The 16,633-nt window shown below is 43.6% G+C and overlaps 3 protein-coding genes across 3 annotated transcripts in view; all 3 read right to left on the bottom strand.

Moving 5' to 3' along the window:
• The window catches only part of LOC103108622 (protocadherin alpha-1-like), a 209,738-nt gene that overhangs the window by 183,188 nt on the left and 9,917 nt on the right, over window positions 1-16,633 (bottom strand).
• LOC132536884 (protocadherin alpha-4-like) lies at window positions 2,308-4,801 on the bottom strand. The gene is given in 2 exon segments (XM_060186362.1): window positions 2,308-2,421; window positions 2,423-4,801. Coding segments are annotated over 2 exon segments (2,430 nt in total). The 5' UTR covers window positions 4,739-4,801.
• On the bottom strand, window positions 7,183-10,505 carry LOC132534887 (protocadherin alpha-2-like). The gene has a single exon (XM_060179565.1). It carries the CDS (start codon window positions 10,430-10,432, stop codon window positions 7,892-7,894), a length of 2,541 nt encoding a protein of 846 aa, XP_060035548.1. The 5' UTR covers window positions 10,433-10,505; the 3' UTR covers window positions 7,183-7,891.

Genomic DNA, 16,633 nt, shown 5'->3' with positions numbered 1-16,633 from the left:
TATCTATCTTATCTATTTATTTTTATGCTTTTATATTATTTATATGATTTTAAGTCATCTTATTTATATCATTTTATTGGGGCAGACGTTATTTTCAAAGCTTTCAGATTCCAAGGAAATCTTTATTGATAGTTATCAACACTGAGGGGCTAGTATGTTTCCTGTAAGACTATGCTGTTATGAAACAGAATATTTCCCTAACAAATTGCTTAGTTCCTTTAAAACCAGATTCCAAATGGAAATTTATGTTCTGGCTTATTTGTGGAATAGCTGAAGTTATGACCACTTGGTGGAAGGTATATCTATGATTCATTTTCTCTCAAAGACATCTTCCTTTGCTTGAAAAAAGAAAAACAGCTTCCTTTCCAAGTGTAACATTTGTCAAGGTTAGTGTTCTAATTATTCAGCACAGAAGTTTCCAGTGCAAATGTAGTGATTCAATACCAACACATACATTTTGAGAGAAAAAAACCAAAAACTTTTTTTGTTTGTTTGTTTCTAGGGTTATCACTAGGGCTTGGTTGCCTGCACCATGAATAAACTGCTCCTGGGCTCTGTTTTTTTCCCTTTTGTTGCCCTTGTTTTCTCGTTGTGGTTATTATTGTTGTTTGATAGGCCAGAGAGAAATGGAGAGAGGAGGGGAAAACAGAGGGGGAGAGAAAGATAGGCACCTACAGACCTGCTCAACCACTCGTGAGGCGGCCCCCCTGAAGGTGGGGAGCTGGGGGCTCGAACTGGGCTCCTTTTGACGGTCCTTGTGCAACGGGTTAGGGTTATGGGGTTAAGGTTAGGGGGTTAGGGTTAGGGGTTAGGGTTAGGGGATACTGACAGTGTGAGGATGACTAAGCAACGTGCTTAGTATATTAAATAAAAGCACTCTCAACATGTATGATGTAATGTTGCACCACATGACCACCTATCAGTGTTATTCTTTTATTGATTTATGAGAGGTACAGAGTAAAAGAGAGAACCAGAGTATCACTCCAGCATGTGCTGTGCCATGGATAGAACTGATGGCCTAATGCATGCTTCAGAGTCCAACACATTATGCACCTCACCATCCGCAAGATCATTCAATGTTTAAATGTTGAGATTTTAAAGATTAAAATTGTGTGGGGTTCTTTTCTCAATAATTTAAAACTCTATGGACTCTACAAGCATGAGTTTTTTTTTATCTCAATAGATTATTTTACTATTGAGAGTATGTTGCATTTCTTCTCAAGCGATGCCATGTATTGTAATAACTTAGTGTGATATATACTTTTGGAGATCCTGACATTAAAAGATCAATAACGACAGCTTTCAAATAGAAGGGAAGATGAGACTAAATTATTAACAGCTGCATAAATAAATGCAAATTAATTCCAGACTCAAATGATAATTTATAAAATGTCCAGATACTGGGCCAGGTAGTAGGACACCTGGTTGAGTACACATGTTACCATATTCAAAGGTACAAAACCCAGTACCCACTTGCACAGGGCTAAGGTTCATGAGTGGGTAAGCACTATCGCAGATTTAACTTTCTCCCTTTCTAGCTCTCTTTCTCCTCTCAGTTTTCCTCTGTCATACTAAACATTTTTAAATCCAGGTATATAATACAATTCTACAGACCTGATCTGATAGATCAACATACTGTAAATTGGAAATGTATATTATAAAATTACATTCTTAAAATTAAATTCCACTATATTATCTTTTATCAGGAAAACATTTTATTATTTTATTATATTTATTTATTGGATAGAGACAGTCTGAAAACGAGAGGGAAGAGGATGATAGAGACACATGGCAGGGGAGATAGCATGATGGCTATGCAAAGAGACTCTCATGCCTGAGAAATCAAAGTCCCAGGTTCAGTCCCTGTCCCACCAAAAGCAACAGCTGAGCAGTGCTCTGGTAAAGAGAGGGGGAGAGGGAGAGAGAGAGAACCAGCTGCAACACAGCTTCACCACTGAAAAAGGTATCACCCTGCAGGAGGAACTGGGGTCTCTAACCCCAGTCCTTGAACATTGTAACGTGTACTCAACCAGGTGGGGCACCGTCGAACCCTATTTTAGAAAAATATTTACAAGTACTGTAAAGTCTCTTTATAAGTTGTCCAAGATGTCCAGAAATTACTAGAGAGATTTAAGTATCGAAATGATAAAATGTAAAATAGAAAAAATTAAAATCTATTTCATATATAATAGGGTAATTATATAAAATAAAGCCAGATATGGGCTTAAAATCAGTATTAAAAATACAAAGAATTAGCATAAAGTACTTAAAATAAATTACACAGGCAAAAAAAAAAACAACTTACCTTTAAAAAATGATCTCCATCTGAAGGTAGTCTTTCTTCAGCTGAGCCAGGACCTGGAGGTAGACTGGGGCTGAAGGCCATGAGGTCGGCCTTGGGCGGCCCCTCCCCCGAGCACACCCTCTGCCTCCTCTGCTGCGAGTAGGACCAGCTGCCCACCGCGCTGGAGCACACCAGCACCGGCTTGCCCGCCGCGCACGCGCCCTGGCTGGGCGGCGCCGAGCAGCGCAGCGCCGCGTACAGCAGCAGCGTGAGCACCAGCAGGCTGGACACGGCGCAGATGGCCACGATCAGGTAGACGTTCACGTCCACCAGCGCCGCCCGCGCGCCCGCCGCGCCCTCCGCCGCGGCCCGCGACGACGCCTTGGGCGCCTGGCCGCCGTCCACCAGCGACAGCAGCAGCGTGGCGGTGGCCGTGAGCGCCGGCTCGCCGTGGTCCCTGACCAGCACCAGCAGGCGCTGGCGCGCCGCGTCCGCCTCGTCCAGGGCGCGCGCCGTGCTCACCTCGCCCGTGTAGAGCCCCACGCGGAACGGGCTGCGCGCCGCGCCCGCCTCGGGCGCCAGCTCGTACGACAGCCAGGCGTTGTAGCCCGAGTCGGCGTCCACCGCGCGCACCTTGGCCACCACCTGGCCGGCGCCCAGGCCGCGCGCCACCAGCGAGCTGGGGCTGAGCGCGCCCGGGCCGCCGCCGCCGCCGAGGCCGCCGCCGGCCGCCAGCAGCGCGGGCGCGTTGTCGTTCTCGTCCAGCACGAACACCTGCAGCGTCACGTTGCTGCCCAGCGGCGGCGCGCCCCCGTCGCGCGCGCTCACCTGCACCGTCAGCAGCTCCAGCTCCTCGCGGTCCAGCGGCTGCAGCGCGTGCACGCGCCCGCTCTCCGCGTGCACCGACACGTAGCTCGACAGCGCGCGCTCGCCCACGCGCCGCTCCACCAGCGAGTACGACACGCGCGCGTTCTCCCCCGCGTCCGCGTCGCGCGCCGACACCGTGAAGATGTGGCAGCCGGGCGCGTTGTTCTCCCTCACGAACACCGTGTGCTCGGCCTGCGCGAAGGCCGGCGCGTTGTCGTTCACGTCCGCCACCTCCACGCGCACGCTCGCCGTGGCCGACAGCGCGGGCGCCCCGCCGTCGCGCGCCGTCACCACCACGGCGTAGCGCTCCACGCTCTCGCGGTCCAGGGCGCCGTCCAGCACCAGCGAGTAGTAATTCTTGAAGGTGGACACCAGCTTGAAGGGCGCGTGCGGCGACAGGGAGCAGGTCACCTGTCCGTTGGCTCCTGAGTCTCGGTCGGACACGCTGATCAGGGCGATCACGGTGCCCAGCGGAGCGTCCTCCCTGATGGGAAGAGCCATGGACTTGAATTCCATCACTGGGTGATTATCATTGATATCTCCAAGTTCGACTATAACTGTACAATGTCCAGCGAGGGGAAAGTGTCCGTTGTCAATTCCCTCCACCAGAATTTCATACGACTTGCTCTCTTCAAAATCCATATATTCTCTTACCCTAATTTCTCCAGTTTCTAAATTTATGTAGAATTTCGATTTCACATTTGGAGAAACATCAGCTGAGAAAGAATAAACAATGTCTGCATTCGAGCCCTCATCTAAGTCTGATGCATTAAGTTTAATTACCAGTGTTCCATTAGCCACATTTTCTGGTAATTTCACCGAATAAAGTGCTCTGTCAAATATTGGGGCGTTGTCATTTGCGTCCAGCACTTTGACAAGTAGCTGAACAGTGCCAGTCAGTTGGGGTTTGCCACCATCCGTGGCCGTGAGCACTAAATGAAGTTCTGGAGATTCTTCCCTGTCTAGAGGTTTACTTAATATTAGCCCAAGACGCTTTGCTCGCTTGTCATCAGATGGATTTTCCAGTGAGAAATATTCATTGGGGCTCAGTTTGTAGGTGAGCAGAGCATTCTCCCCAATATCTGCATCAGTGGCTCCCTCTAGTGGACAGCGAGAGTCCAGAGGTATGGATTCTGCCAAAGAAAGAGTCCTCTGTGTTCCCGGGAACACTGGCGTATTGTCATTGATGTCCCTCACCTCCACCTCCACATGGAAAACCTGCAGCGGCCTGTCCACGATCACCTCCAGGTGCAGGCTGCACTCCAAGCTCCGCCCGCACAGCTCCTCCCGGTCGATCCGAGAATTCACAAACAAAATGCCATTCTGCAGATTCACCTCCAGAAGGTCCCCGCGCTCTTTGGACGCCACCCGGAACCGGCGCGGCACCAGCTCCGCCAGCTCCAGCCCCAGGTCCTGGGCGATGCGGCCCACGAAGGTGCCGTGTTTGGCCTCCTCCGGGACCGAGTAGTGGACCTGGCCGCTCCCTGCCTCCCAGAAAGCCAGGAGAAGAAGCAACAGCAGCAGAAAACGCAATTCCAGTCGGTCTTCGGTGTTAATAACCATGTCAAATACTTGTTTTATTTTCATCAGAAGATGTTTTCTTGGAATTTAAATGAAATTGTGTATGCTCTCCAGTCTGTTAATCCAGTTCTGTGCCCGCCATCACTCAGCACTTGAGTAAAAATGGAGTAAATAGGAAGAATGTTTTTTGAAAAGCTAGATCTGACTTCATGGTAGACAGCGACATCATGCGGCCTCCATGGGTAAGTTAAGAACTGAATTCACAAAACTGAGCTATTGTCCTTATTTCATGTTAAAATTTTTCTAATTTTCTTTAATAGTGAAACTTGTGTTTGTAGTACGTAGAGTAGGTTCATTCCATCTGGGTAATTTTATACTATAGAGCTGAGTAAAGTATCCTACTGTTCATGTTGGAGAATTTTCCCTTCTAATATTTTAAATACTATTATTAGTTTAGTAAATTTAGATTTGATATGAACCAGAGTTGGGGGCTAGAAGTGAAAATATCTTACATGTAGAGAAAAGAACATGGATATGTATTTATCACACAAGGCATGCAATAACATTTTGCTCTAGGAGAAAATGTATATTTTATTTTATTTATTTTTGCCTCCAGGGTTATCTCTGGGGCTCGGTGCCTGCACTACAAAAAGACTGCTACTGTGGCCATTTTGGGGATTTTCTGGATAGAACATAAAGGAATTAAGAGGGGTGGGAATACAAGGAGGAAGAGAGGAAGACAGACACCTGCAGACCTGCTTAACCACTTATGAAGCAACCCCTTTTTTTGCAGGTAGGGAGCCAGGGGCTCAAACTGGGATCCTTGCACATGTCCTTAAGCTTCATACTATGTGTGCTTGACCCAGTGTGCCACTGTCCTGCCCGAAAAAAAATGTAATTTTAAAACAACAAATTTTATCTAAACTTTTTAAATCTTAGGCAGTACTGAAGTTCATTCATTCTTTTGGGCAGAGGGTAGATAGCATAATGGTTATGCAAACAGAGTCTCATGTCTAAGGTTCCAAAGTCCCAGGTTCAATCCCCCACACCACCATAAGCCAGAGCTGCAAAGTACCCTGGTATAATAATAATAATAATGAAATCCTTTTTGTTTTATGAATAATTTATGACATTTTAGTGTATATTATCACTGACAATCCCAGTGTAATGTCTACCATTATTTTTCACTGCTATACTACTTTGGTTTCTCCTAAATGACTTTATCTTTTCTTATGGTCATCCTCTTAATTTCCTTCATAGTGTTTTATTCACATTGAAGTTATCAAATAAGACTCTATTGAAGGTGTTTCCAAATATATCCATTAAGGCTCTGCTTATTATTTTCACCCATACATGCTGGTAACATCTAGGATTTATTAAAATGTCAACATATTGAAGAAAAATAATAATTTGCCAAACAGAACTTTAGAATTCACATTTTGTTAATATTAGCATGAACACTGTAGCATGTCACTCCTCTATACAATATTTAAAGTCCTTAACTGTACATCTAATTTGTTCATATCCCACCTTATCTTCTATTATATTTTTTTAAACACAACCCTGGTGTCATCTATGCTGTGACATTAGCTTTTTTTTTTTTTAATCTGTATTTACTTATTGGATAAACACACTCAGAAATTGAGAGGGAAAGGGGTGGTAGAGAGGGAGAGAGACAGTGAGACACCTGAAGCTTCATCACTCCTGAAGCTTTCCCTCTGCAGGCGGGGAGCAGGGTTAGATCCCACATCCTTGAGAACTATAACATGTGCATTCAACCAGGTGCTCCACCACCCAGGTCCACCACCTTATCTTTTTGAGTAAGTTTTTGTTGAATGCTCTAAGTCTAGGTAGTGCAGGATATTAAAATTACTGAGATGTGATCACACAGCAATATAATGTATGTTATTACAATAATATTTAATGTGCATTTCCATTATTAGACAATACACTTCATTGCATTATTTTCCATGCCCAAAATAAAATACAATCATAAATTTAAAACTGTCTAAATGAAAAACATTAAGATTACATGGACAGTGGTGCAACCAGTTGAGTGCACATGTTACAACGCACAGGGGGCAAGGTTCAATCCCCCAGTCCCCAACTGCAGGGAGAAAGCTTAACAACTAGTGAGGCAGTGCTACAGGTATCTATCTGTCTCTCTCTCTCTCTCCCCCCTTTCCTCTCAGTTTCTCTATGACCTATCAAATATATTTTTTGAAAAAACTACCAGTGAATTAAGAAAAGTTTTTATAAAAAAAGATTTTCCCAACTGAGAGTTCACTATTACTTCTCAACAATATAAAATTCATAAATTGAAAATAGTGATGTAGGAACCATCATCGTTTTATGAAGCATGTGACAGTATGAGAAAATAACACAGCTGTGAAATAGGACTCGATAAATCTGGAAGAAAATCAAGGACCTCCTAAGTAGCATAACCACTGAGATATACTAGGTGAAGGAAGCAAAAGTAATTTGAATATTATATTTAAAGATAGAAGGAGATTTGGATAACCAATAAACATTCAAGCTGACAAATTAAGTGTCTTGATATTGATAACAATTTACAATCCAATTTTTTTATTTCAGAAGTGAATGAAGACCCTAAAATTAGCATTATTAGCTAACCAGCAATATCAGGTTTATCACAATTATACCAAGGCCAACTATGGAGCTCAATTTAAAGAAAAAGTCATTGCACAGCTATTACAGAAAAAATAACTAGACGGGCCAGTGACATATCTCAGTGTCAGAACTTAAGACTTTCATGACAGGAGACATAGACCTATTTTCAGTTCCCAGTACACACAGCCCAGAGTCAAGCAGTGGTCCAAGCTCGTCCCCTTCACTTATACAAAATAAAGTAATAGACAATTCTTTAAAATAAAATTAGATTGGCCTAATGAAAACATCAAAATAATTAATTTGCAAGAACATAGCACAAATTAATGATAAAACAGTTCTATATAACGATACTATGAAACTTTGAAAATAAATAACTGCGATGTACGTTTTGCAATTATCTTTCACAATACTTCCAAATATAGAAGGCTATGCTTACTATAATAAATCTTACGAAGACTATCATGCAAAGAAAACTTACATACTATCTCCAATATGGTAAGCCCTATAAATGGAATGTGTGTTACGAAGTAAACACTATTGTAAATGGAGTATTAAAAAGTTAAGCGAATTCTAAGCATAGCTGGAATTTTATGTAAATGAACTAGTTAGTAGCAATAAAAAAAGTATATCTAAAGAGATACAACAACAATTAAGTAAAAAGACGTAATTTAAAATAAAGAGAAAATAGAGACATTTATAAATTGTTAAAGGCAAGAATAAGATAGTGTGAATAAGATTTGTGAGACTCACGGAATCTGCAGAGCTGGGACCTGGAGGTAGACTGGGGCTGAAGGCCATGAGGTCGGCCTTGGGCGGCCCCTCCCCCGAGCACACCCTCTGCCTCCTCTGCTGCGAGTAGGACCAGCTGCCCACCGCGCTGGAGCACACCAGCACCGGCTTGCCCGCCGCGCACGCGCCCTGGCTGGGCGGCGCCGAGCAGCGCAGCGCCGCGTACAGCAGCAGCGTGAGCACCAGCAGGCTGGACACGGCGCAGATGGCCACGATCAGGTAGACGTTCACGTCCACCAGCGCCGCCCGCGCGCCCGCCGCGCCCTCCGCCGCGGCCCGCGACGACGCCTTGGGCGCCTGGCCGCCGTCCACCAGCGACAGCAGCAGCGTGGCGGTGGCCGTGAGCGCCGGCTCGCCGTGGTCCCTGACCAGCACCAGCAGGCGCTGGCGCGCCGCGTCCGCCTCGTCCAGGGCGCGCGCCGTGCTCACCTCGCCCGTGTAGAGCCCCACGCGGAACGGGCTGCGCGCCGCGCCCGCCTCGGGCGCCAGCTCGTACGACAGCCAGGCGTTGTAGCCCGAGTCGGCGTCCACCGCGCGCACCTTGGCCACCACCTGGCCGGCGCCCAGGCCGCGCGCCACCAGCGAGCTGGGGCTGAGCGCGCCCGGGCCGCCGCCGCCGCCGCCGAGGCCGCCGCCGGCCGCCAGCAGCGCGGGCGCGTTGTCGTTCTCGTCCAGCACGAACACCTGCAGCGTCACGTTGCTGCCCAGCGGCGGCGCGCCCCCGTCGCGCGCGCTCACCTGCACCGTCAGCAGCTCCAGCTCCTCGCGGTCCAGCGGCTGCAGCGCGTGCACGCGCCCGCTCTCCGCGTGCACCGACACGTAGCTCGACAGCGCGCGCTCGCCCACGCGCCGCTCCACCAGCGAGTACGACACGCGCGCGTTCTCCCCCGCGTCCGCGTCGCGCGCTGACACCGTGAAGATGTGGCAGCCGGGCGCGTTGTTCTCCCTCACGAACACCGTGTGCTCGGCCTGCGCGAAGGCCGGCGCGTTGTCGTTCACGTCCGCCACCTCCACGCGCACGCTCGCCGTGGCCGACAGCGCGGGCGCCCCGCCGTCGCGCGCCGTCACCACCACGGCGTAGCGCTCCACGCTCTCGCGGTCCAGGGCGCCGTCCAGCACCAGCGAGTAGTAATTCTTGAAGGTGGACACCAGCTTGAAGGGCGCGTGCGGCGACAGGGAGCAGGTCACCTGTCCGTTGGCTCCTGAGTCTCGGTCGGACACGCTGATCAGGGCGATCACGGTGCCCAGCGGAGCGTCCTCTTGGATCGGAAGTGAAAGAGATGTTATTAAGACTTTTGGTCTGTTATCATTAACGTCAAGAAGTTTTACCGAAATTTTACAGTGCCCTGACATTGATGGACTTCCGTTGTCAGATGCAGTGACTTGAATCTCATAACTTTTCATTTCTTCATAATCTAATTGCCCCTTCGTTCTGATTTCCCCTGAGTTACGGTCTATTTTAAACTTGGTCTGTATAGTAGAGAGCACATCACTGCCAAATGAATACAAAATTTCACTGTTTGATCCTTCATCTGCATCAGAAGCATTTAATTTTATCACTAACGTTTCATTTGCAGAGTTCTCCACCAACTGTACTTTGTAAACTGGTTGGTCAAAAACAGGTTCATTGTCATTCACATCCAATACCTTAATAAGCAATTGAACAGAGCCTGTGAGCTCGGGTTTGCCCCCATCAGTAGCCACAAGTAACAAATCGACCTGGTCAGTGTCCTCTCTATCCAGAGATTTCTTCAGCACAAGAGACAAAGACTGACTCAGTTCATCACTTGTCTGTACATCTAAAAAGAAAAACTCACTGGAGCTGAGCTTGTAGGAGAGAAGAGCATTTGCTCCAATATCTGCATCCGACGCTCCCTCTAGAGGAAACCGCGAATCAAGCAATCTAGATTCGTGAAACCAAATAGTCTTTATTGTCATCGGAAATATTGGCGTATTGTCATTGATGTCCCTCACCTCCACCTCCACATGGAAAACCTGCAGCGGCCTGTCCACGATCACCTCCAGGTGCACGCTGCACTCCAAGCTCCGCCCGCACAGCTCCTCCCGGTCGATCCGAGAATTCACAAACAAAATGCCATTCTGCAGATTCACCTCCAGAAGGTCCCCGCGCTCTTTGGACGCCACCCGGAACCGGCGCGGCACCAGCTCCGCCAGCTCCAGCCCCAGGTCCTGGGCGATGCGGCCCACGAAGGTGCCGTGTTTGGCCTCCTCCGGGACCGAGTAGTGGACCTGGCCGCTCCCTGCCTCCCAGAAAGCCAGGAGCAGAAGCAACAACAGCAGATGCCCGACCTCCCGGTCCTTTCTCATAGAAGACACCATTACCAATCTTCAGTGAGTTGATCAAATTAGAAAATCATGACCTGCACAATTTAAAATCTTACCCTCTGCTTAAGTCCTGCTGCTTCTCTTACTGTCCTGCTTCTCTGGAATAATGGAGACCTGGGTATTTTTCTTCCTAGATAACACTCTGTGGTAGACAGCGACACCATGTGGCCAAAATGTAGGCTCCACTGTGTATTTAAAGCAAATTTATTTGTAGATTTAAAACCAGTCAAGTGCCTAGTGTGAGTTTACTGATAGTTTTCATCTTGGAAAAAAAATGCCGATATTTAACTCTGAAATATAATTTTCCATTTCCATTCTGTTTGAAATCCATAACAAAAGTTAGCATTTCTGCCATTATAAAGGCACAGTTATTATGAAACAGATCTCCGGGATTTTTCATTATGTATACGTGAACCGCTATACCTATTAGAGAACAACTCTCCTTTTCCACCACCATACCTCGTCCTCCTAGCCACCAGTTTACTTTGTTTCTATGAATCTCACTATTTTAGATACTTAAGTGGCATCACATAAGTGATATTTACCTAGTTGAATGTCCCCATTATTTATACTTGAAGTAGCATGTTACTGTATTTCCTTCCTTTTTAAAGCTGAATATTATAAACAAACACATACATATATATACTGATATATGTATATATTTAATTTTGTTTACCCTTTGTCCACGAACATTTTGATTGTTACCTCTTCCTATCTATTGTGACTTGTGCTGCTATGAGCATTGGTGCGAAAATATCTCTTTGGGAGGCTAGGGAGACAACATAATAGTTATGCAAAAAACTTTCATGCCTGAAGAGCCCAGGTTCAATCCCCAGCTCCACCATAAGCGATAACTGAGTAGTACTCTGTTCCTTCTGTCTGTGACTTTCTCTCTGTATCTCCCTCTCCCGCCTCTCTTTCTCTCTCTCATTAAAATAAACAATATTTTAAAAGAAATAATCAGTAGTTAAAAATATCTTTGAAACTGTTTTCAATTCTTTTGGCTATATTACCTCATTATTCAGTCAGTTTTTTCAAGTTAGCATAGGAAACTAAAGTTATTTTAGTCAATTTAAAATATCTTTATGTGTTCCACAGACAGGTTTTGTGACTTGATTTTGTTTTCTGAACAGTTTGCAATTTTTCCATCTTCTGGTAAAATAGTAAGTACTTACTGAAATAAGGTATCAACTGAGGCACCATTGAGATCTGTGGTCCATTGAGAGTACAAATAGATAATAATGAGAAAAACATTGTCTGTTTGGGGAGTTACATGAAATACTTCTGTTCTACTCCTAAAAACAGAAGATCTTACTTACTAATGTTTGAAGCCACAAATTTGTGGTAATGTGTTATAGCAGATCTAGGAAAGAATGTCATTAATTGTCAGAATTACATCCTGGACTTATCAAGATAAACTGTTCACTTCCTAAGAGTTATGCATGTGAGCACTCAACAAAACCCTCAAAAGGGTAAAAAAAAAAAAATCCAAGAATGTGGAATGGGTTTATGCAACAACAACAAAAAAAGAAGATGGGGTTTGGGGCAGTGGGGCACCAGGTTAAGTGCACATAGTATGAAGTGCAAGGACCCACGCAAGGATCCCAGTTGGAGCCTGGGGCTCCCCACCAGCAGGGGGATCACCTTACAAGGGGTGAAGCAGGTCTGCAGGTGTCATTCTCTCTCCCTCTATACCTCCCCCTTCCCTCAATTTCTCTCTGTCCTATCAAAAGAAGGAGAAGGAGAAGAAGAAAAAGAAGAGAAAGAAAGAGAGAAATTAAAAAAAAATTTGGTCACAGGAGCAGTGGATTCGTAGTGTAGGCACCAAGCCCTAGTAGTAAACTTGGAGGCAAAAAAAAAAAAAAATCCTGGGTTCGAGTCCCCGGTCCCCACCTGCAGGGGGAAAGCTTTGCAAATGGTGAAGCAGTGCTGCAGGTGTCTCTCTGTCTCTCTCCCTATCAGCCCCTTCCCTCTTGATTTCTGGCTGTCTCTATCCAATAAATAAAGATTTAAAAAAATTTTTAAAAGACATGTCCAACATATTTTACTTCAGTTTATTATTTTTGTAATATAACTTATATAAACTGTATTTATTTTAGAAAGAAATTAAAATTCTCCACATATAACACCCTATTCAGTGAGGTTCCATTAACTGACTTTAAACTAAGGTGAATAGAATAAATTTTGAAAGGAGAGCATTACAACATAGATTAAAACAAGACAGTAAAACATTGCTATTGACATTTACACTAATTACTTACTGTTATACCACAAATAGAACTATAATTCTAATCTTAGAAAGGAATGTTTCTAATAAGGAAATTTTTGAGGAGCCAGGCGGTGGTACACCTGGTTGAGCGCACACATTAAAGTGCACAAGGACCGAAACTTTACATCAGGCTAAACCTAGAAAAAAATAAAAAATAAAAAAATAAAGTGCACAAGGACCTAGGTTCAAGCCCCCAGTCCTAACCTGCAGGGGGGAAACTTTGCAAGTGGTGAAGCAGGGCTGCAGGTGTGTCTTTGTCTCTCTCCCTCTCTATCTCCCCCTCCCTTCTCCATTTCTCTCTGTCTATATCCAATAATAAATAAAGATATAAAAAAAGAAAATTTTGACAATATCTCAAGTATCCTCCCTTTTCAGGCAGTATAGCAATAATATTTCCCTAAAAATAAAATCCCATTTATATAGTCATGTCATATAACTAGAAGATAAAAAATCATAGTATTGAAACTGAAACTAATAACTGAAATAGTTGAAAGATGACAACATATATTTTACCAACATTTTGCTACAAGCAATGATAGCTTTGGCTTTCATTAGTGTGTTGAAAACTGAAGCCTCTGTTCTCCTTTATGTACAGCACAATGATCTTTGCTTAGGTTTTTCAGATAGTCAACAAAAGCTTGACAACAGTAATCTTAATAAATAATATTAACTAAAACTAACCTAATTACATAAAATTATTATAACATTAATTTGATCTCAGCATATATGTTTCACCTTTTGAAAATATGAGCATCTAAATCAATTAATTTCTTTTGTATAACCCTTTTTAAGTGAAGTTTTAAAAAATATTCTATATACAAAGAGCTAATATTGTTTCTGCTGCAAGGCAGGTGTTTTGGATGACAAGCTGCAGGACATACACTTGGTCCAACTTAATGAATTTATACCCTTAGAGACTAAGTCAATAAACTTCTTAATTTATTGCAAATATACCATAAAATAAAAACTAAAGTTCAATTTTACCATAAATATGCATTACCCTATTTTTATTAATACTAAAATATTCAAGAACAGTCATTAATCGTGAAAAATAGATGAAAAGTAGGGAAATAAAGTAATGCACTCCTCTTTATAAAGAAGAAAGGAAACAACTACCAGATGTTTTCTCTCATATGTGAAATATGGGTAACCAAATGATCTTGCAAAAAACTGTCTTATACTTTGTGAACTTTGGTGGTGGGTGTAGTGAGTTACACATACACACATGGTTGTGAAAATATACTTGTGAAAACTTAGTTTTGAAAACCCATTTTAAGTCACTGCTAATAAAAAATATTTTAAAGTAAATTAATAATAATAAAGAGAAGAAGCAATATGATATATTATCTAGTAGAAATATTACAAAGAGAAACAAAATTATTGAAAGTTGTGTTAACAACACAGATTCTGAATGGAACAAGAAAAGTAACTACCAATGAGAAATCATATTTATATTAAATAAACACTGAGTTAGAATACCACCTAGACCAGCAAAATAACCTACTTGGATAGTATACTGCTTTGCCATGTGCATGGTCCATGCTCAAACCTGGGTCCCAAAGTATTAAAGGAAGCTTCAATGCTGGGGTCTCTTTCACTCTCTCTGCCTTCTATTTTTCTATTGAAAAAACAAATAAACAAACAAAAACCCCAAATTATTCATCTCCTCCATTCTAAATTACCTTTTTTAAAAGCATACATTTATTGTCACTAGGGTTATCATTAGGGCTCCAAGTGCAGGATTCCACCACCCCACCACTACTCGTAGACTTGATCTTTCTTTCTTTCTTTTTTTTTTTAAGAGATGAAGAGACAGAAGGAGAGGGAGAGAGATGGAAGGAGATGCACTACACCACCACTCCACTGCTGTGAAGCTTCCTATGTAGGTGCTCCCATGTTCTAGCTCTGGGTTCTAACCCAGGTTCACCCATGGTAAAATGTGTGGTCTATTGGATGAACTACCTCCTGACACCCCCTCTGGATATTTCTTTCTCTCTCCTCTCTCCTCAGTTTAGGCTTACTGTGGTACATAGGATTGAACCTAGGATTTGGGGCCTCAGGTATGAGCCTGTTTGCATAACCATTATGCTAGTTCCCCTGCCCTTTTTCATTTAAAAAATAACTTTTCAAACTGTAGTGCTAAACCCACTTCTTTTAGTTTAATGTTCATTAATATGTGATACTCACTCCCAAGTCAATACCTTCAGCTGAACCAGAAAACTTTTTCACTTTCAGAAAAATAATCATAATTCCACTTATAATTCTATTGTTAATATTACAGTTTACTAAACATTTCCTCCCCTCCCCTCCTTTCTTTTTAAACAAAGAACTTTTCAGCTCTAGCTATCAGTGCTACTGGGGAATGTACCTGCAACCTCACATGAAATTCTTGTATACTACCACTATATGATCTCTCCAGCCTAGTACATGAATCTATAAAAATGGTTTAAAAAGATTATGCCAAAAGAAAAATAGATTATGCCATTCTTAGCTTCAAATATCAGACCCTAACTCGAGGTTTTCTACTTCTGTAGAAGAAATTGTGTTTATTCTTTCCATACTATTTATGATTTTTCAGCTTGGCCTCAAAACAGTTTCTTTAATTGCTCCCAGTGGTTTAATCATTTAAATTATCTTTCTAAGGCTCCTTCCATCTACTTGCATATATTTTTCTTCATTTTATTTTTTCTTCCACCCCCCCATTTTTGTTGCTCTTGTTGTCCTTGTTATTATTGTTATTGTTGCTATTGCTGTTGTTGTTGGATAGGACGGAGAGAAATCTAGAGAGGAGGGGAAGACAGAGAGGGGGGAGGGAAAGTTAGACACCTACAGACCTGCTTCACCGCTTGTGAAGCGACCCCCCTGTAGGTGGGGAGCCGGGGACTCAAACTGGATCTTTATTCCGGTCCTGTGCTTTACTCCATGTGCACTTAACCCGCTGTGCTACTGCCCAGCCCCCTATTTTTTCTTTTTGGCTGGCACCCCCTGAACCAAATTTTTCAGATAGAGTCAGAGAGACAGAGGGAAAGAGGAAAAGACACCATCACAATGCGCCCTCTAGTATAGTGGGGGATCAGGCTTGAACCTAGTAAGACTGAAAGCAGGTTCCATTCCAGCATCACACATACCAGAGTGGAACAGTAACCTGGTGTCTTGCCCCATAAAAAATAAATAATTAAAAACATTTAAAATTTTAAAACATACAAATAAAATGAGGCCTCTCTCTTTTTTTTTATTTTCTTTTTTTTATTTATTTTTTATTTAAGAAAGGATTAATTAACAAAACCATAGGGTAGGAGGGGTACAACTCCACACAATTCCCACCGCCCAATCTCCATATCCCACCCCCTCCCCCGATAGCTTTCCCATTCTCTATCCCTCTGGGAGCATGGACCCAGGGTCATTGAGGGTTGCAGAAGGTAGAAGGTCTGGCTTCTGTAATTGCTTCCTCGCTGAACATGGGCGTTGACTGGTTGGTCCATACTCCCAGTCTGAGGCCTCTCTCTTTTATTTATTTATTTATTTATTTATTTATTTATTTATTGCTTCTATGGTTATCATTGGGTGCCTACCCACTGCTCCTGGCAGCCAGATTTTTTTCCATTGTTGCTGTTATTATTGTTGCTGTTGCTGCTGCTGTTGTTGAACAGGACAGAGAAATTGAAAGGGAAGGAGAAGACAGAGAGGAGTAAAGAAAGATAGACACCTGCAGACCTGCTTCACCGCTTATAAAGTGACCCCCATGGAAAGCCAGGGACTCGAACTGGGATCCTTGCCCAGGTCCTTGTGCTTCGTACTAGATGCATTTTACCCGGTGCCATACCAACCAACCCCAAGATCCCTCTTTATAGACACAATCATTAGACAAAACACTGAAAAGCAATAATGTACAAAATCCAAGTATTTTAATATTCCAGTTGCTACTT

Source organism: Erinaceus europaeus, chromosome 2 (assembly GCF_950295315.1).
Source record: "Erinaceus europaeus chromosome 2, mEriEur2.1, whole genome shotgun sequence".
In the NCBI taxonomy this organism is placed as follows: Eukaryota; Metazoa; Chordata; class Mammalia; order Eulipotyphla; family Erinaceidae; genus Erinaceus; species Erinaceus europaeus.
This window is presented reverse-complemented; position numbering and strand designations above follow the sequence as displayed.

Coding starts and splice junctions, on each gene's coding strand:
- LOC132534887 (XM_060179565.1), bottom strand. CDS start 10,432: ATGGTGTCTTCTATGAGAAAGGACCGGGAGGTCGGGCATCTGCTGTTG.